General features: G+C 40.2%; 1 protein-coding gene across 8 annotated transcripts in view; it reads right to left on the minus strand.

Moving 5' to 3' along the window:
• kif13ba (kinesin family member 13Ba) overlaps window positions 1-12850 on the minus strand; it is a 54915-nt gene extending 42065 nt beyond the window's left edge. For 3 of the 8 annotated variants that reach the window (XM_005727549.1, XM_013909454.1, XM_013909453.1), the window contains exons 1-2: window positions 8343-9299; window positions 4222-4315 (exon numbers count right to left, since the gene is read on the minus strand). In XM_005727549.1, coding sequence (XP_005727606.1) covers window positions 4222-4315; window positions 8343-8442 — 194 coding nt within the window. In that variant the 5' untranslated portion in view covers window positions 8443-9299. The other 5 variants (XM_013909458.1, XM_013909455.1, XM_013909459.1 and 2 more) reach the window with 5 other exon arrangements.
• Between the last annotated feature and the right edge of the window lie 9293 nt (window positions 12851-22143).

Below are 22143 nucleotides of genomic sequence, written 5' to 3' on the forward strand. Positions count from 1 at the left end.
ATTATTATTATTATTATTATTATTATTATTATTATTATTATTATTATTATTATTATTCACACATCCTGTACACAACCTCGTCTGCTGGCTGCTATTCTTTCCTTCCACATTGAACAAGACAGTCAGGAATGAGAACATAAGTTACATTTGGAAAAGTCCTAATCCTTATATTTCTAAATGCTGATGTCTGTATCGGTTTACACAATAAGCTACAAGTCTTCAAAAAGTAATCGTCATTTAGCCTTGAAAAAAAAAAAAGTGTCCTCTGCTTTGACCCACATTAAACTGGAGGTATATGTCTAAACTGAAACAACCGACAGGTGCTTGTGCATCAGCTGTAAGGCATTCGGCACCAAGTCCATCTGGATGCATGCATTTACTAATCAGGAGTAAGCTTGAGAGCAGATACCTTTTAAATGAAAGTTGTGCTCCCAAGCTACCATTAGATATCAGATCAAGTAATCAGATCAGTGGCCATGACTTTCCCCTATCTGCCTGGTTAGAAACACAGGTCCTGACAACCTAAGAGAAGAAAATCCTTCATTTGTATTTAAACAGAACTAATCCTGAGTTTCAGCAACAACCCCCAACAAAAACACTTCTGGAGACGTTCTCACGGCAGAGATTAGGGGTCTACTACATTAGAAGGTGAACATTTCCACAGGTGAAGTTTTCAGCTTCTTTTTTAATTAATAACAAGGCAGTGTTTTCTTGCACAGCTAACGGTATGTCAGAAAGCAACCTTAGGTTAAGGAAACTGAGAATAACTCTGGACACACACACACACATCCCCCCTCCCCCTCCAAACGCCTTCGACGCTTATTCCCTTCCATGCCGATGGTGGATCAAGGAGTCCAGCGCTGCTGCAGGCCCGGATGTACTGTCTACATTGGCTGTCTCTCACCCTTTACCCATCCCTGTTGCTTGTCATGTGTTTCTTTGGTGTATTAAGAGTTTTTTCATGTGCTATGTGCAGAGGTGTTTCTGTTCTCAAACTGATCTCCCTATTGAAGCTCAGTCTGGGGGGAGTTATTTTTTTTCTCCTTATCTTTCCTCATGTGGTGCATTTTGCATTGTTAGACCTGTCTTCCCCATGTGATGTTTTTGTGTAATGTATGTATGGTCGGAGGGTAAGATGGCGCCGCCATAGCGTGCAATAGGTCAGCAGCCTTAACATGAAATTTCCCACTCATGGGACTAATAAAGGTATCTTATCTTATACACCAGCCTTCATCCTTCAGCCCACCAACACTATGCTGATTATATATTGTACTAGTGGGCTGTATATAAATGCATATTGAGCTAAACTAAAGTTAAATAAACCTGTCACTGCTCTGTAGATGCCCAGCAAAATGATCCCAATCCTTTTGTGAAGGCCACATGTCACATGACCTCTGACTTAAAACTTCCTTCCTTGAGCTCATTTGTATAGCAAATGTCCTGTCCAATTTCCAAGCTGCCTATTGTTCCACACTAAGTGCTTTTACACAGTGTAAGCCACAGTTCTGACAGTCTGTAGTGGTTTGTTTAACATTGTTATTATTGTTTGAATTATATTAACAAGTGCAGTAATAAGACTCTACTTAATGCCAATTAAAGTAAATAAATTTAAATGAGAGTCTAATAATAATAAAGCTAGTTTGTGCAGATAAAGCTATCAGTAAAGATGACGTTATCTTCTGCCCAGCTTTAAACAGAGGACCTTTATAACTCAGTAACTTAAACAAATAGTGTGCACCTGCAACACCCTAACCTTTATTGCACCCACTCCAGTCTTTCGAAACCTTAACAACCAGGAAACTTGGTGAGTAAAAGATAATCCTCAAATGTAAACACCATGTCAATGAAACCTGGACCCAAGCAAACAAAATAAAAACAGCATCTGCAAACAACACTCAGCCCATCCTTCTGTCACTTCGTTAGTCCTTTGTCACTGACAGACAGTGGGAGAAGCGGCAGCGCTGCTCTTGTTCAGGCCACCATAAAAGTCACCTCTAGGAAGTTTATGGGCGACAGATGCTCGTGTAAATGAGGCTTTCCCCCCCTCTTCCATCTTCTCCTCAATCAAGGAAGGGGCTTTACGGTCACTGGCAGTGACCCAGAGTTAACCTCCTCGTGCGTTGCTAAGGAAACAGAAGAGTTGAGAAAAAGGGAGGAAGCCCAGGCACAAGGAGTTGAGCAGGAGTCAAGTCTGTCTTTTTATATATACAACTCTCTCTGTCTGCGTGCATCTCGACGGTGCAGTCTTTCTTCTAGGCATATCTCACACACACACACACACACACACACACACACACACACACACACACACACACACACACACACACACACACACACACACACACACAGTGCTGCTGTCTGCTCATGAACGTCAGCCTGAAGCCATTATTCACCGCGTCTGATCTGGCAGTCTGCAGTCGGCTTCAGCAGTCACAAGGAGGTCTTTCTTCTGACACAGCTGGCTTCCACCAATATGGTCAGTAGTCAGAATCCGTAGTCAAGAATGATTAATAGATGATCTCAAACCATCAGACTAGACGAAAAAAGGTTAATTAAAATCGCTTACTTCCCATCAATTTGAGACGCAGTTTGAGCGATCTCACCATTAGTCTGGAACAACTTGTACACAAATTAACAGCACACACACAATCCTGTTCTGTGTTTTACAACCAAATCTAACACATCTTAATTCCTTCAGTACAGGAACTCAGACACCCCCAGCACAGTTATGCCATTACCACCAACAGCAGCTGGTTAACAAGATGGGAGGGAAAGCCAAGAGTGGAAAACAAGAGACAAGTGGCGTGAGTTAAAATCCACCTGCCTTGAAGAGGCCCAACAGGTGGCTGGTCTGCTTCCTGCCAAAAACTACATCATGAGGACATTCCAGACAAATCTGAGACAAGACCTCTTGAGAAACAGCAATTAGAGGGAGGATATAAGAAAATTCCCAAAGCACTGCAAACCTCTCAGAAGACAAAAGGGCAAAAAAAAGAATAAGAAAAAAAGCCAACTATAAATCTGTATGAGGGAAATAAAAGAGGGCTACTGGCAGCTCATGAGATGTGTGACTATTAAGGCCGTTAAAAGTAAGACACTGAAAGCACATCAATATTATTTTATCCTTTATTTTCTTACAATTTGGCTTAACCATTAAAAGTATGTCTATTCAGCCCGTATCAGCATGGTGTCTCAGTGGTTATCAATGTTGCCTCATAGCTAAAGGTTCAAATACAGGCAAGACCCTTCTGTGTAGAGTTAACTCACTTATAAAGAAGAGAGAAAATAAATATCACAAAACAATCTGTTCAAGTGAATAAACACAAAATTACATTACAGTTCGTGCAACTTTGTAACGGAGGTATTTAAATTTCATGTCCGCAACATGTATTTTGTTTAGAATAGACAAAGTGTGGACATGTAGCTGTTGCGGTCAAAACAGCAGAGCTTGAAACCTTCTAAAATGACAAATAAAGTGTATGACTTGAACTTGGGTCCCTGGTGTGAGTGCTGAAACCTATACACTAAAACACCAATAGTTTTTAAGTGTTAATGATTTACACTTTTCTAGATCTAAACATATTTAGTAAGGCTGACATCACCACAAAAGGCATGATACTGCACTTTAACTGATGAATTTACAGTAGGTAATGACTAGGTCACATGTATGACACCGCTGGAGTGGAGTTAAAATTATGCCTGTACGGGATTTCTTTGGGAGTTTCACTCTCTGCCACAATACGGAAAAAAAAAAAAAAACACATGCTGCCTATTTTGGCCTAGGACACTCAAAAAAGTTTCACTTCCTGGTAAAAACCCAGGCTAAAAATTACTCCTTTCTTTTAAATACCCCTGGATAGTTTTGGCAGAATAAAAGACAAATAGGGGTATTCTCAGGCAGGGTCTAGAGTTGTAAGAGCCAACTTTTTTCCATTGATTACTAAAATCATTTATGGATGTACATCTGTAATGGTCATAGTAGGTAATGTCCTCAGAACATTTTCTGAGAATTTCTCAAGTCTGTTCCACCCACATCCTCTTGAATTGTGTCAACACATAACAATGCAAAATGACTGTTTTCATTCACTGCTGCACAAGACATGCATTGCAGCACTCATTGAGAAAGAAAAAAAAAAAAAGGGGGGGGGGGGGGGGGGAATTAGGTGCCAGTGAAGAAAATACATCAGCTGTTGACATGAGTCACACTCTAAACAGACTTACCTAGAGTCTCCTTTTCCAAGGTTACCTCCTGCAGGATGGAGGATCGTCTGGTTTTTCACCATTTCCACAACACATTTAGTGTTTAATTCCTTTTCTGTGGATCAGAAAACACAAAGTGTTATTACTAAACGACTGAAGCTCAAAACCTCACACATCCCAGTCAATGCAACCATTCACAAGCAAACATAATATTTGGACCCAGAATCCTTAGTGTTATATACATGGCTGACACCAAGTAACTTTTATTAACACTGCTCTGATAGCCACGTCCTCCCTGCATAACAAGCAGGAGTTAAACTGCATTAGATATTAGCCGTAATTTCCTGTGGAACAAACGTTATGTTTAAACAATTGTGTGTGTAGAAAAGCAATCACAGACTCAGAAAAAAAATGACCTTTTACTTTAGAGTAAGCATTTGGCTAATCAATACCCTGGTTATTTTGGGCACACAAACACATACAGAACTAAGGACGTTCCATTCTGACCGTGGCCTGTTCGTGCAGTGACGTAACACTTGGCCTTCAGACCACCCACTGCCCACTTCCAACTCAGCATGTCTGTCGGGAGACAGACACTCTCTCTATTTTTAAGATTAGACTTAAAATGTTTGATAAAGGCTATAGTTAAATCTAGATCAGATGACACACTATAGTAAAAGTGGGTTGATTCTTGGCGTTTGATTGTCTCGCTATTACTGTAAGATCCATAACTTTATAATATAAAACAACTTGAGGGGACTTGTTATGATTTGACACTATATAGATTAAATTAAAAGCATGCATAAGGACTGATCTTGATGCCTTTTTCATTTATAAAAAAGAAAAAAGCTAGCTGTAAAAGTAACCAAACTGGAAAATAACAATAAATAATTGAGACTGGTATGTCTCTCCATTCATCTGCCGTCCTTAGGAGACCTAATAATAGTTGTCTGCATACTCGCATGGTAGGTGCTGCCAGCATATCCTGGGCTTCCAACATCTGACAGAACTGCTTGTTTATTTGAATTTAAAAAAAAAAAACATGTACTCATAGGAGAATATAACATTAGAGTCACTGGAACTTAAAAAAAAAAAAAAAAATCACCAGTGTGTACAATTATACATTATTATTACTAATATTATTAAAGACTAGGGATGGGTACCGGTGTTCTGACATAAACGGTAGTAACCAGACCGAAAAGCAGCGCACATTTCGGTGCTTTATTTCGGTGCTTTTTTTTCCTGAGCTGTGATACACTTCTAGCCAATAATTTTACGTTTCCGAGGATAGTAGGCGGGGCCAGGTACGTACGTTCTGTTAGAGCAGAGCTACAGATTAAAAATGTCCAAGGCTAAGCGGTCAAAAGTCTGGCTGTACTTCACAGCAAAATATGCAAACTCAGCAGCAACAAGTGCTTTAAGCTGATACTGTGATACTGTCAAAGGAGGTAACACCTCAAATCCGATGAAACACCTGGCGACGCATAGCGGTTTTTTAAAAAGCCCAGAAATGCGCCGTATGATAGCTTGCTGCGAGACCTCACACCGAGCGCGTCTACTGTGCGTGGGTTGCCTGTTATCTGACCCGGAGTTAGCAATATCCCCCAAAAACCCCGAAGAGGAGAGTCCTGGCCCCTAGCCCTGCCAGTGTATCAGAAATGATGACGGATGATGATGGCAGCAGCAGCCGTTCTTCTCTGCGTGAGTAGCTTAATGTTGTTAGTGTGTAATTTACGTTGAGTAGGCTAACCACGTTATTACATTAATGCATGTAAGGTGAACTAGCAAACATCATCATAGCTACATGCGGCTGTCTTCTTGTTTGATGGCAGATACTCCCTTCACCCTGGCCAAAAAGGCTAAAATGACCAAAGAAAAAGTGGGAAACAGCTAAACATGAGAGGTTTTGGACAAAGTTTGTGTTTTTTTCCATTGATTAAGCACTGCTTCCAGCCAAGAGTGATACCATATATGCCCCATAGCTGCAGAAAAGGCTAACATTGTTATCTTTTTACAAAAAACCAGCTGAACATGAGAGGTTTTTGGACCAATTTTGTGTTCTCCATTCTTTAAGCACCAGTTTGAGCACCGGCACCGTTTCAAAAGTACCGATTTGGCACCGGTATCGGATAAAACCTAAACGATACCCATCCCTATTAAAGACTGTGGTTAAATGCCACAAAATACTGAATAAACATAATTAGTCAGTTTGTTATAAATTAATGTTTAATCATAATAATAACACAGCTACATACCACATCAATAGGATGTCTTTCTGTGTCAGCGGGAAGCATATTTGTTAAGACCATAAATATATGGCTGGGAATTGTGTTCTCCCTGGTAACGATAGCCTCTTTAAAGTATCATAAAATTACCCTGTGATCAGAGGTCACAATGGGGTTCCTTAAAATGCAAATCAGTATTTGCTCAAGGTCATTTTTATTGATAATAAATACCATCCTTCCACCACCACCATATGACCTTGTTCAGGCCATGTGTACATATGCATGATAGAGTAGCAGTTTTATTACATTGTTGCTGTGCAAATTACCACAATATTCAGTAAATACTTCAGCCAAATCTTTAGATATGGGCTGTTAGACTTTTTATTAAACAAACAGTATATGAAATAGACGACTGTCAATAACCTCTCAACTGTGCAGTAGGCTTGCAAGAACATGTAGGGATGTTTCGATCATCAGCAAATGTGTTAGGACAGGAAAAACAGTTTGTGGTTTCAATTCCTTTCTGCAACAAGAACTGTCTAAAGCAGCGTTACAGAAGTGCTGTTTCTTCAGTCGTTTCTTTTTTTTTTTTGTAACCAAGTCATGACTGCTGGTATAATCAACAAGTCAGGGTGACGCATACACTCGCTCACCATGTGCCAAATCATAGCTTCACAACCAACAATTCAATATCACTAAGAGAGGAGTGCAACAATATCTCCCAAATTCCATAAAATAATTTTTGAACCACAGTTGCACAATTAATCCACTTGATTGGATCACAAAGCAATAAACTTGCTTATTCTAATCCATTTCTAGGTAAATTGGTACCTGAATGGCCTTTAAACTTTAATTAATTTCAAAGAATTAAAAGCTGGGAGGGTAAGACAGTTTGAGAATATTTATAACCCTAGTGCACAGAAGACATTAGTAGCCTTTCTCATGGTTTGGTGACCAAGTATGAAAAGTTAGCTTTATTGTTAAATAAAGCAATAAAACACGCTTTAGCAAAGGGCATTTCCAATTGCTGTGTAGCTGGTGAATAGGTTGTATGTGGTTTTACATGCTGAATTATTAGCATAGCTGCCTTTGCCTAACAAACAAGATGCAAATAGTCACTTTATCTAGCTGGTACAATTTCTTACATACAATACAAATGGGAATCCCAATGTGTGTAGTTGTACATCTCCAGGCTTTTCTGGCTTAAGCGGACAGGGTTATGGACGCGAGCATGATTTGACCACATATAGTTGTGGTCCAAGGCACATAGGCACAAGAAGGCTGTATTGCTCGACTTAAAAGAAGTCAGCGCATTTTACAGAATTTTTTGTTAATTTGACAAATAACGTGTACTTTATGCTTGAGCAAAATCAGTCTAACTTACAAAGATGTTCAAAATCAAAGGTCTTGTGATTTTCCGTGGGTGGAAGGGCAAAACTTGTCTGGTCGGCACCAAAGTTTACTGTATGCTGGAAAAACTGACGTCCGATGGGGAGGCCAAGTGTGGTCATTCAAATTAGAAATAATATGTATTTTAAGCTGCACTGTCTGCTTTGTGGAGCTTGCACTACTGTTTCAGGCATGAGGGTAGAGCCATGGAAACTTAATGTCAAAAGGTCAGAGAACCTGAATCACGCTCCAATTCTTCTGCTGTCAAGGGCAGTACAAAGCAAAAAAAAGGAAAGCAAGAAAAAACGGCAGGTTGATTCAACAGAGAGCCCATAACAGACAGAAAGAGCAAACGTTAAACAAGGGGGCTGACACAGACATACAGCTTTTAGAATGCAAACTTTCTGTTCTACTTTTTCCTTCTGTTACTGCAGCCTACATTACCCATGTGCCCCATGTGCAGCAGCTGTACTTTCTGCTCAGCAGAGAGGAAAGTGTGATGTAGCATGGTTGAGAGGATAAATGTACCCATTGTTATCTGCCTCTCGTTGCTCCATAACCAGCTCCCACTTTCCACTGGCCTTCCCTGGGCTACCGGTGCTGAGGTTTGGCACCACAGCACTGACATCAGCCAGGAAGCTGATTGGCCGCGGTGTTGCCGTTGCTACGCCTGAGGTTGCTCTGTTCTTCGAAGTCCACAGCCATGGGAACATGGAGGATTATGCAACGTTAGCAAATACTCATTCAGACTCACTCCCTTCCTGCCTTTGTCCAGCTAGGCAGCTACAGCACCTCTACTCCTCAACCTGGGATACATGGGGACAGTGGCCTTGGGTTAAAGGGGCCTGCTTATTATTTCAGACTCTGAATCACCACACCAGCTAGGGAAAGCTGAGAGGAAAGTGCTCTCCCTTAACTACCATGACTGTTTCCAGAAACAGCTGTGTGATGGTGGAGAACAGAGTAAGAGCTGTGGCTGAACAGATCAAAGGTGCGAATGTGTGAACTGGAAAACCACACAGAGCAATTTTTCTGAGATCTGAGAGGATTTGTGAGTGCACTTCTCCTGGAGTGACTCTTGCCCACGGCTTTTTATGAAATCAAAAAAATACTACTTGAATGCTGGTAGATGTGGACAGAAACTCCATTCAGACAGAGAAACCATGAAAAAGGCCCTTATGGAAACGTGGCACTGCCAGTTCCAAACCCATTCCCACTGCATTTAGCAAACTCTCAATTTTCCTGCCTGTTCCTTTTTTTGCCAAAATAATAATTGGTTCAACTTGCTGGAAGATAGAGGATGCATACAGGAACTGGTTTATGTACAACATTAACTAACTACTAGACCTGGATGCTGGCTTTGATCTAGTTTTAAATCTGCTTCTGAAAGTTGCTTTTAGTGGTTTGAAAATATAAGCCCATTTGAGTATAGTGAACTCATTGTTATGCTCAAGAAACTAATTTGAGATCATTTAAGCTTTATGACCTGGCATATTACATTATCCAGCTGGAAGCAGCCACAACCACCAGTCTGAACCATTAACATGACTCGGAATGGAGCCATGCTTCCATGTTTATGTTGTGTATGCCAAATTATGAGCCTACCATGCAAATGTCACCACAAACATCAAGTCTCATCAGACCAGGGAATCTTTTTCCAATCTTCTGCTGTCTTGGCTGGCTAATTAGTTATTTATGTTAACCACCAACTGAACAGGTGTATCTAAAGTGGCTGTGGCTGATGGGCATGTTAAAGTTCAGGAAATCCACTGAATTAAAATTCACTTTGTTAAGTGTAACAAATTCAAAAGTCTACAAGCAATCATGTAAAGTAACTGTGATTTTAGAAACTATGTTTGTTTTTTCCACACCTGACTCACATGTAAGCCTTTCTCCATTCTCAGCAAAATGCTGCACAAGCCTTTATTATTTATGGAATCAATAATAAGAGCATTAAAGAATGTGCTCCAAGTATCAATAAAATCCCCTCATAGATATCAGCTGTACCCGTTAGGTCAGATATCACACTGAATGAGGACAAACGGAAGAAATCTAAGACAAAACAGGACAAATGAACTTCAAGTAAATTCCCATCACTCCCTGTCAACTACCTTGCAGCTGTAGGTGAAAAACTGGACTTTTTAAAGTGGAAAACTTACTTCTAATTTTACAGAGAGCCATCAGTGAAGAAAAAAAACAACATCTTTCTCCCTGCAGAGTTTACTCTACATCAGAGTTCACAGTGAGATCAGTGTGGTGATCCACTGCCTTGATCTTGTGACCGACATCTCCAGTTCAAATGAGGGGGAGGACACACGTGATTCATTTTGCCGGTTGTTGGTCAACCACTCTACCTCAGCAGCTTTCCTCTTTCTCCTCCTTTTATGGGACACATGGTATCCCACGGCACAAACACAAATTGGAAATTGACCAGGAAATGTCATCTGTGTCTTCCTTCCTGCAGTGCAGGGAAAAAAAAAAAAAAAAAATCTGGAATGCATTTGACCGGCGCATTCGAGCATGCACAAAAGATTTGTGCAATACTGTGCTTTTGTTATCTGGGCTTTTCTAAAATTAGAGATGTAACAAGATGTAGATGTTAAGATGTTAGCAGCCCAGGAGAGACAGTGAGAGATGCAAAGACAAAAGCCTAAATTTCTGCTCCAACATCATTAGGTCAGCCTTCTTGGGTTATTTACATTAAATGAACCAAAAACATGCCTCCTCAGCATGTGACAGTTGAAGCCAAAAAGCTACGGACATCTGTATCAGCCAGTAAAGGAGACAAAGCGTCTAGACTTCCAAACAGTAGATCTTCACACAGCAGCTCAGCTTTAAATCTGGCTGGATGGCAGGCAGCCATCAGGGAAGCCCTATGGCAGCACTGTACAAACATGTGCCATCCAGCTCATTTCACTAATGGGTGCTAATCTCTGACTGCCATCCTACTCCTAAGGGAAAAAAAGAAAAAAAAAAGAAAAAGGGGAACAGTTAAGTCAGCCCAGGTTCCTGTGAATAATCCATACAGCATAAAAGTGTGAGACTGCCAACATGACTTTACTGTATGTCAAGAACTAGGAATCATGTGCAGTGTCAGTGTTTTAATTTCTCTGCACACGCAATCATGCTGTATGTGTACAGAGATGTCAAAAGCCCTCCTTTTAGAGAACATGTGTTGCAGCTGAAAAAGACTCAGGTGGCACACAGAGATGCATTCAAGATTCTGATGAAGCCTCAAAGACACAAGTGCACACCAAATGTTTGAAATTGATGTGTCAGCCAACTGATTCTACCCACTCTTTCTAGAAACACTGGAGCAACTGATTATATCTCTGGGATGGACAACAATGTGAGAAATGAAATAAAAGTTTTTTGTATGGATATCAACCCCAGTCATAGTAGACTGAAGCCACCCTCTCACCTCTCCTGTTCATGGGCCGTACACGAACAGCCACCTTGACATTGGAGTCGTCCAGGCTCGGCTCCCCCATGCTGTCTCTTTACCCGGGGAGGGAAAGCAGCGCTTGTCCAAAATAAATCCGCCTTTCAGCTGAACAATCATCCAAAACTCGGGAAATGCTCCGCTAGCCGGACTCTTGGCCGGCTAGCCTCTCTCAGCTTTGCTCCACAGACCAGGCATGTCCACGGGAAAAAACAAAAAGCCTGGGTGAAATCCTGCAGGAAGACAGCCACCTCCACTACCACCACCGCCGCTGCTGCTTATTTTCTTCTTCTGTTCATATTCCAGGCTAATTTAAATCCGCCGGGGCGTGGAGGCTGGAAGAGGAAGGAGAAATGTAAATCAAGCAAGATATTACAGTAGCTGGGGTTTGTGACTGAGCAAACATATGCTATCTCCAAAGCCAGAAAAAGGGGGGCTAACCAGCTAATTTGCCAGGCAAACTGAAGGGGAGCAGCGGCAGGAAAAGAGCAAGTTTTGAATCTTTCCTACCATTTTACTCCATAACATGCCAAAACAACACCCAGTCTACGAGCTACACACCTAATGAAATTCATCCCAGATGTGACACCGTTAACCTGTCAGTTAAAGCGAAATGATCCGATGAGAACTGCCTGCCGATGATATGCAGCTTCCCAACGGAATCCGCTGTCCTCCCTTTGCGTCGAGTTGCAAACACCGAGCAGCATCCGCCCTTCCGCTTAATTATTTTCCCTTCATAATAAAAGCCCCGAAGTGTTGTTCTATCCCGCCGCTATCAAACATCGACTAAGTACACTGAATTATCTTAAAATAACGAACTGACAGTAAAGGTCAAATAAGGAAAAATACCAAACACATTGACAACTAAATTTCAGCTGCTTCAGTTTACGCCTGCTTTCATGATTTTATGCCAATTACCTTTACGTATAAACTTTACAAACTCATTTTAGTTGCGCCGGATTTTAACAAATTCATCAGTGGGCTTCAATTAAATTTTATTCATCATTTAAAGTTCATTCCTCGCTCAGCCATCAGTACGTCATCAAAACGCCCAGCCGGGTCCGTTAACAGCACGCTAGCCACACAACAAGCTCCCTTCTTAAGATACTAACTTATGACTTTAAACTATAACCAGCGTGAATACAGCAGATACCAGCAAATGCCACAATCTTTTGGATAAATTGTTGACAAAAAAAAGTACTTTTTACCAAAACTGTTCAATACCCCGGCCACTCAGTCAGTCACGCGACACTTCCGGTGATCACCGTCAAGTTAAACGCAGCATACGGAATACTTCCGATATTTTTTTCCCAAAATATAACACGACAACTCCTTTTGACACTGATTGCAATTTCGGGTCATGTTCCTAAGTCACATCATAACATAACGTTACAAAATCAAATTCTAAATTCAGGCGCGACAAATAAACAAAGCAAAATCAATAAATACAGTTAACATTTAAGAGCTAACACAGAAAGCAATGTCTTCAAATATTAGCTATGCAGTACAGTTAATAATTTTACAGTTGTACCCAAATATCAGTGTAGCGATCAGCTTTTCTGTAAGAACCTGCTCAATAGATGGCCTGTCCAAACACTGAGCAAACAGCACTTCATAATTAATAACCTTAATGAGAAATAATTCGGTGGTAATTATCTGAGTACGTCCGTGGAAAATACTGAACAGGCAGAACCAGTAACAAGTAACAAATTTCATCAACGTGAATAGTTTATATTAGATATACAGACAGGCCTATGCATATTATTAGTGTGTAATGCCTCAAGAAAAAAATCTGCAAAAAAGAAAAAACAAAAAAACGAGGTTGATTGACTATTAATTTTAAAAACTTATAACGGAAGTCAGTTCACATCCATAAATGAACAAAGGACTGTCAGTTTTGATTTTGAACGTGCTGGAAGATTCCTGACACCTAGTGGCCACAGGTGGAGCTGCAAGCAAAAAAAGGACGCCTGAACTGTTGGTAATAATAATTTGTGTCAAATTATTATTATCAATTTTTAAAAAGTCAAACTTATATTAACAACAGCTATTTGTTTATTCATGACACCATAGTTTAATTACTGTACAATGATATGCATAATATGACACTATATTACATCATCCTGTAAGTGAATAATTTCATTTTTACATTCGGTCTGTGAAACTGAAAGGATAAAGTTGAAACCTTTGATCCAGAGACATCATAAGGCACTTAAATTAATACTGAATCTGAGGGAGAAATGTGGAACAGCAAAGATAGTGGTAGAAATAGTGGGGGTGATTGTGTGTCCCCATTCTGTTTGGGATCACACTATTACAGAATGGTCATTTGAACATGGCTGCCAAAGGGTGAGATGTGTTTATACAAAGAAATTTGGTTGATCTGCTTCCACTGTGGCTGCTAGGAAGTTTCTGGAGTTGAATCTAGGTGGAGCTAAAGTTTGCAAAATGAGATAAAGGACATCGGCTATAGTGAGGACTGTAAAAGACTTTTAAATACAATTCTGGATTTGAGCCTTCCTAAGAACAATCATTTTACTTTTTGGAAAGAAAGCTGTATCTTCATATGTTCTTCCAACCAAATTTCTCACAATGTGTCTGCCTTATAATATATTTTAAAAGTAGCTTAAGATGGCTCAGTCTTCATGCCTTTTAATGACAAAAACAAACAAGAAAACAACAACAAAAAAACAACAATAAAAAGTGAAGTCTGGGGTTTCATTTCTTGTTTATGGTCGTTCAACATAAATCAGTGGTGTATGGTTCAGACCACTAGAGGATGCCCTGCCTCAAGATGTGGCAGCACTAAAGGTGAGGCACTGGAGAACAGACAGGACCTTGCTGAGCTGATTTTATGGTTTCTTTTGTCTCTACTAACTCTAACTTTGTATGAGAAAAATTTTAAATTATATGACCTTCACAATCAGAATAAGCTAACAAGATCTGTCGGTCTGCAGCTATCAGAAGGTCAGAGTAAATGCAAAATTGTAAGTAGCAATACTGACAATTTTTACTAGGACAACCATCATCTGTTGTCGTTACTAGCATCTCAAAGACTTTTCTTTTTTCCTTGTTGTTAATGCCTCATAGAATACATGTACCACGGTGCTGAAGGAAACACACACCTAAAGCATCGCTAAAAATGACATTTAGAAATGAAATCTGTGAAAAAGATGCTGTGCTAAATGGAGATTATGTAACTCCAATGCTGAGTTCTCAAAGATTGTGAATTACCAGGTGACTCTTTCAGCCAACTACCTGTCAAATGTAAGTAAGTGCATGGAAGTGACAGGACCTCCAACTTGTCTTATGCTCTGATGAAGGCCATGAGGCTGAAATGTTATATTGATTGACAACCACTATGATCATTTTGACACTTGTAACACTTTAATCATAATGAAATAAATCAGATGTACAGGAAACATTTTATTACACCAACTATTTTACCATAAAACTCAGCAAAGCCAAAGTTGCGTGATCAGACTGGTAAAATGGGAAACTTGCTGAAGGGCATTTATATGACCTTCTGATGATGATCTCCTCTCTCCCCTCTTTCTCATTAGCTGCCTGAGGTTTCATTATGTTTTATAAATCATATGAATGCTAACACAACAATGAACACAAATTGATATGAAAAGGTTGTTTTGCTTTTTTTTTATTTTAAGTTTTTTTTTTATCCTATTTTTTGTCTGTAGGGTAACCCTAACCCTAACCCCTAACCCTGTATGGCTTTGGTATTTTTGTGTCTCTTCTCTGTTTTTCTCAAGTCATATTCTGTCTGCATAACCATCTTAATTGCTAGTTGTTTGATTATTCGGCTTTATTTGTTGTGTTTTTATCACTGTGGTAATTTTGTGTCTCTTTTTAATTTTTTTTTATTGTCTTTGGCAATTTTGTGTTTCTTTTTTCCTTTTCTTGTGTCTCATCATTGTCTAATCTTTTGTAGTTGTTTTGCGCTTCTTTGTAATTGTTAATGTTATGGTGGTCTCTTTATGTCCATTTGTAATTGTTTTGCTTCACTGTCTCATCATTTTGTATCTCTCTGCAGTTTTTCTGAATCCCTCTGTCATCATTTAATTAACTCTCCAATAACATGCTAGCCCAGGAAGCATGCGTTACACAGAATTCATTGTGACCTTTTATAATTGTGATGTATAATAGAAAATCAATTGATAAATAAGTATAAGAAAACACAGGACTTATTGTTTATTATTCTCAGTTAAAAGGCGTGCGTATGTTTCATTTTTAGCACTCTGCTCCACTATTCCATCCGTTCACTTTGCCACTCACATGACGTATGTGTCTACGTAAATGCTAAGCAGGAGTGACTGAGTAGATGTCAAATGATTACCGAAACAAACCCCTCCTCTTATACGTAGGAGAACTGGAAATAGCAGACACAAGAAACAGAAGAGGTGGGAGTCAGAGGAGAAGAGGAGACAAGGATGGACAAGGACAAGGACCCTACTTAATGTCCTACCCGTCTGTTTACTTATTTACTTACTTATTTTACAGAAAGAAACTAGGAGGGCCAAGATTGATTAAGACCACTAAGGGGTTTTCTTAGGCAAAGGGCAGGAGTTTTAAAGAATATTAAAACACTCCTACTGTGTACATTTTTCAGTTCAAATCAACACCTTCCATTTAGGGCAATGAGGAATGAAAGGTCAGGGGTCAGCTGACTTCCTGTCAGCTGGGAAGAGACCACAGAGAAAAATAATTCACATTTTATAACTGAGTTTTCAGAGGTTTGTTTGGTTATTTCTACTGCTGGTTCTTCAATAAAGAAAAGGCTCTTAAGGCAAGCTAGTCAAAGTTCACAGCAGAAATTATGGCTGCATACTGTATGTAGTTTTTGAGCTTTCCTGTCTCCCTTGAAATTTACTTATAAGCTTCCTTTGTGTTTTGTGTTGTCTCACTTCTTTTAGCATTTACTGTAGTTATAACCTTTTTCTGTAAACCCGGTACAAATTGACAGAGTTATTAAGGGCAAAATGTTAACTATAACATCCAAGATGCCATGTTATCAACTCTGAAACTGTAGGCTACACAGTCACACTCCTGTTTTAACCTAAACGCAAGCTTTTTCACAGTAATCTTGTTTCTTTTATTGCTGAGAACGATATGAATGTCTCAACTTACTTTCACACCAGTCTGTCATATATCACCAAAAACAAATGCTACAGAAGAAGTCAGCCGCCTATCATCAACAGGAAGTACAGTATCATCTTGGGACTACAGATATTAGATTGATACATTTGTGTCCTGCATTAATTCACTGTGTGAGGTAGATTTTGTCAAACTGTTTCATTGTTTCTTCTCCCAGCTTTAGGTGAAATCGCTTGAAATGTCCAAAGCAACCTGAAAAGGATGATGGACATCTGTAGGAAATGATGCTTTCACCAGTGTTTCTTTGGCTTTGTGTGTGTGTGTGCCTGGGTAAACATGAGCGTGGTGATTTGAGTGATAAGAGAGGAGGGTGGAGGGGGAAGGACTGACTCCTTATCTGTTCCTTTGTTAAGATGACATGATTGCAGTAATTGTTCCGGCCACTAATCAGGCCAGTGCAGGAGATGGTTTGTGTGTGTGTTTGTTTGTATGTTCCTGCTTTGTGTGTGTTTTCATTGTGCGTGATGATTAGTTGAGAGATGGGTGTTGGAGATTCTCACAAGCATACCTGTTGTATTTTGGCGTACACAATAGGTATTCGAGGAACCTGACTGGGTCATGATTTCCTATTGTGCAATAATAATAAATAAAGTAGTTTTTGTACATTTAAGGGTACACCAATATCAGGTATTTTTATTCTTATGCTTTGTACCTTATTGGGAGCTGAATTGTGGTGAAAACTGTTCTTTTATTTATGTTTTAAAAAAGCTCCTTTTTTTGTTTATTAACGTTAAATTTTTTTTCAAATGGTTCATGAATTAGTCCAAGTGTGCTTGGCCTACACTCCAAAAAATGGGTGGTTGTTACATTTACAAGACTCTTAACAAGTAATTTGAACAAAAATAATTTCGTGTTTCTGTAGTGAACGTAATTAAATCATGTAGGATCTGCATGAAATTAAACAACTTATCTTTATTTATTCTTGTTGAGATTACATGATACAATGTAGCAAGAGTGGTTAGAGTGGTTGCCTGGACTCGTGAGAGTCCAAGATCACGTGAGATTTCAAACCACAGCAGAATCACTGGGGATATCAGAGGCAGAAAAGCATACACATGTGTATACTATTGCTATTTATTATGGTTTAACCTGCCAAAGATGAGGTTAAACCACAAACAAGCTTGATAAAGACAAGAGGATGGTTGGAGTGACAACTATGTGAAAGTTGTTATAAATCTATTAAAGTTTTATGTTAACCAGACTTTATTGAAAACTCAAAAAAAAAAAGAACTCTTTAAATGAACTTAAAATAATAATGGAAAGGATTTCCACATTAACAAATGGCTTTCTATTAGCATTAAGTATTTTTATTGGACTAACGTAATTTGCATGAGTTGGATCAGCTCCAACTCAAATACATTAAGTTGAAATAACAGAGCTGCATAATGCTAAAATTAAGCAATTTAATTGTATGGAAATCCGTTCCATGATTTTTTTTAATGTTCATTCAAAAGTTATTTTTTGAGTGTAGTGTTCTGATATAGCACCTCAGAATCAAGAAGAAACAGTTCACCTGATGTGCCTTTTACTGCTTGGGAACATACAGTTACCAGCCACTTTGTTAGGTACACCTGTTCTGTTGTTTGTTAACACAAATATTTAAGCAGCCAATCACATGTCAGGAACCCAGTGCATTTACGGAGATATTTTCTTGGCACAAACTGGGCTTCTTAGTACCAACTGATCATTTAAATACCACAGCCTACCTGAGTAGCCCGAGTATTGTTGGTGATCAAGCCCATCCTCTGATGACCTCAGTGCACCCATCTTCTGATGGCTGCAGGATAACCTGCCATGTCAAAAAGTACAAATCATCTCAAACTCGTTTGTTAAACATGACAGTGAACCCAGTGTCCTCAAATGGCCTCTCACAGTCACAAATTCTCATAGAGGAACTTTTGGATGAGGTGGAACGGGAGATTTGCATCATAAATGTGGAGTCAACAAGTCAGCAGCAATCATGTTAATATGGATCAAAATATCTGAAGAATGTTTCAAGCATCTTATTGCATCTATGCCACAAATAAATAAGGCAGGTCTGAAAGCAATTGAAGGTTCAACCCTGCACATCGGATTGTACCTAATATAACACTGGTGGGGTTGTTGTCTTCATTTAGATGCACTGCTCTGGCCTACAGCTCCCATAGAGAGACACCCTGTTTTAAAAGTTTTTAGATTTTAGTCGGTTGCTTAGGTTGCTCATGGGCATGGTGATAGTTGTTACTAAAAATCAGGAGGGCATTACACATTCTTTCTCCCTGTGCAGGGTGTGATAATGTGATGTATTAAATGGTTCACATACTCTGGACATTAACCAGTAATCCTTGTTTCCTGGGCTGTCTGCAGCAGACATCTAGCACTCGCAGCAGATTACAGGAGCCAGCTGGTGATTGGAGTGCTGCTGGGTTGAATTCCCAAAAGAATCCGGGAAGTCCAGGCGGGATAGAGACATCATTGAGTGGTGCTACCCTCCAGCAGTGAACCACACACATGAGCACGCACTCTCTTCAGAGCTTTTGTTAAATGATGTTTCACATTGAAAACTGTTTGTACTTTTTAGCCCTGAGGCGATCTCTAGACTCACTCAATTAAGGCCGAAATAAAGGCTGTGTGAGACTCTTGCTGCGTCAAAAACCACTCCCTCGTTAAAGTGCACTGCGTTTATCGATTTTATTTCAGTGTCTGAATCATTTATGTGTCAGTCATCCGCTATATAATGCCTTAAAAATTAAAGGAATTAAGGAATTATATAGAGAATATAGCATATAGAGAGTGAACGAGTGGATGGTCTCAGACGTCCTTACATAAAGGGCTTTAAGTCCACATTATTCTGACACAAACCAGTTTTGGCTGTCACTCCCAAGCTCAGGAAGCTCAGGAAGAGCATTCAGTGACGTTTAACATCCGGACACGACCTGACCTGGAGTATGTCCATCTGCAGACAGTCACGACCTGAGAGATGTGATGTCAGTTACACGTGGCAGTGCATCAGAGCCTCCCACACTTTGCAAACCCACACCAAAAGACTCTAGCCAACCAAAACTTAATAGGATCTCAAATGGTCGCTTAATATAATTGTCTTTATTGCCTCTGTGGAGGCCACGGTGGATGGTAGGGATGCAGTTATTGCTGGATGTGACCTAATGGGTGGGGTGGGTAGAGGTATGAAGCTAAAAGCCGAGTTCTGGCAGGAGACATCAGAGATTGCACTTTATGGCCTTGGTGGCGGGGATCCATGGCAGAAGATGGCCGTCCATTACAGTGAGCTCTATTAGGTTAATGACTTTAGCGGTTTTATGGGCATGAGCTCATTACTTAGACAGGCCAATCTAATCATCAGCCGCACCAATGACCATGGACATAGCAAACTGGTTTGTGGGTAAAAATGGACCCGAGGGTGTTCCCTGTACAGCCTGGGAGATATTGTGGTTTCTGTGTTGTAGCTCTAGCCATAATTAAGTTGATTCACCTGTACATTCATACATACATCCTGTACTGCATTGTACTTGTATGAGGCTTTATAATATCTTTGATACCTGCATTCTAATTTTGATCAACTCAGAACCAGATTAAGCTACCCAATAGTTTTATTCCAATACACTGAGGTCAGTAAGTATTTGGACAATAAAACCATTTTTCCTCTGTTCGCCATTACAGCGGATGTGATGGGAGACCAGAATATAGATTAAATTAAAGGGATTTAATAAATGTATTGCATTAACTGTTTGGGGACATTATTTAGGACATTTTCTGAGGCTCAAAAGTTATTAGATATGCAGTTTCATGTTCAGGGGAGGGCTATTTGCTCATTATTCCACCACAATCGTGGCTCAAGAGTTGGGAGTTCGCCTTGTAATCGGAAGGTTGCCGGTTCGAGCCCCGGCTTCGACAGTCTCGGTCGTTGTGTCCTTGGGCAAGACACTTCACCCGTTGCCTACTGGTGGTGGTCAGAGGACCCGGTGGCGCCAGTGTCCGGCAGCCTCGCCTCTGTCAGTGCGCCCCAGGGTTGCCATCACCAGTGTGTGAATGGGTGGATGACTGGATGTGTAAAGCGCTTTGGGGTCCTTAGGGACTAGTAAAGCGCTATACAAATACAGGCCATTTACAAATTAAGCAGATAAAAGATCTCCAATTAATTTCAAGTGTTGAATTTGTGTTTTGTTGTTGTTCGCTGGGAATCTTAAGGGGGATGCCAATGCAAGTGAAGGAGGCCATCATTTGGCTGGAAAACATAAATAAATGAATAAATAAGTATGAGAAATAGTAAATCCTCTAGGAGTTCCCAAATCAGCAGTCTGGTACCGCCTTAAAACTGAATGCACTGGCCAGCTCAGCAACACAGAAAGACCTGAAAGGAATTTCTTTCTTTGGTTCATCTTGCCAAATGAAAAAAGCTGGCAATGAGGTAAGTACGGCATTGCCAAAGTCTACATTTAAGACAAAGAAATAAGATATTGGTCAACAGCCAAGTCAGTCACCTGATCTCTAACCAACAAAAGATGCTTATGAGTTACTGGAGACCCACAAAGAAGCAGCAACTGAAGGTGGCCACAGTAAAAAGCATCAGTACAGCATTTGGTGGTGTTGCTGAGCCCCGGGCTTCGGGTACCTCTAACTGTAAATGATTTTCACCCAAGTATTAAATTTTTTATATATATTTTACAATTATTTCAGTTAAGAGTGTCTCTGGAGTACCGTCTAAATATAAATTTGATTCAATTTGTATTTTAGACAATTCAAAAACAAAAAAAACCAGTTGGTTTACATGCACTGGCTTTGCGGACCTTTTGGATGTATACATGTCTATAATTGTGAGTGGATGTGTTTTGCGTAGATGCCCATGAACAGGCAGGCAGACAGTGATGAAAAACAGCAGCAGTATCATGATCAGCTCTTCCTGCATTGACTCATCAGGCCGATGCTTCCTGGGTCTGCAGTGTTCAATAGGGAGCTGCAGGAGTTTGTTTGGTTCATCTCACACATCAACCACTGACAGGGTTATTTTAAACCCACGGTTTGATGGTACACAGTGGTCTAGAAGTTACGGAACAGGCATGTGGTGGTCAGGGTAGGAGTAGAGCGTCACAGCAACTGATTTAATCTAGAACCACATAAAGTGGGTCATTTAGCGCTTTGGCAACTTGCATTAAAAAGTAATTAATAAATGTAATTGGCAGAATGTTCTGTTGTTTCTTAGGCTGCAGCCTGTTGTTCTGTCCAGCTGATGCCATAGAAATACAAAGTGGCGGCTTGACAAATTGTGCTAATGCATCAGTATCAAAAACTACAGTTGATTGAATGGTGGCAAGAGGTGTCACGGTTGACGCTGGCCAACCGTGGGGATGTGAGGAAGGAGGACCCAAATGCTGGACTCTGTGTGCTTAGCAATGCGTTTATTTACAGTGAAATGGAAAATAACAATAAATCCTCACTGCGTTTCCGACTCCCGTGACGTGTCCTCTTCCCAGTGTCAGTGTTTCTTGTCCCCGCTCCTCAGTGTCTGAGCACCCCGTGCTCGCTGACTTCTCGTCTCCACGCTTCTCCTGTGGGAGATAACAAACAGGCAGCCGTAAGACACACACAATGCGGCAGACTAACCGTACTGAATGGCCAAGAGACTAAAGTGAAGTCACGCAATGATCCAGCGTTGGAGAGAGCTCCACCGCACTCTTAAGTTGTAGACCAAGTGCTCTCAGAAACACCGGCATCCACACACAC

The sequence above is a fragment of the Pundamilia nyererei genome, unplaced genomic scaffold (assembly GCF_000239375.1).
Source record: "Pundamilia nyererei isolate P.nyererei 1_Seehausen unplaced genomic scaffold, PunNye1.0 scaffold00025, whole genome shotgun sequence".
Classification (NCBI taxonomy): Eukaryota; Metazoa; Chordata; class Actinopteri; order Cichliformes; family Cichlidae; genus Pundamilia; species Pundamilia nyererei.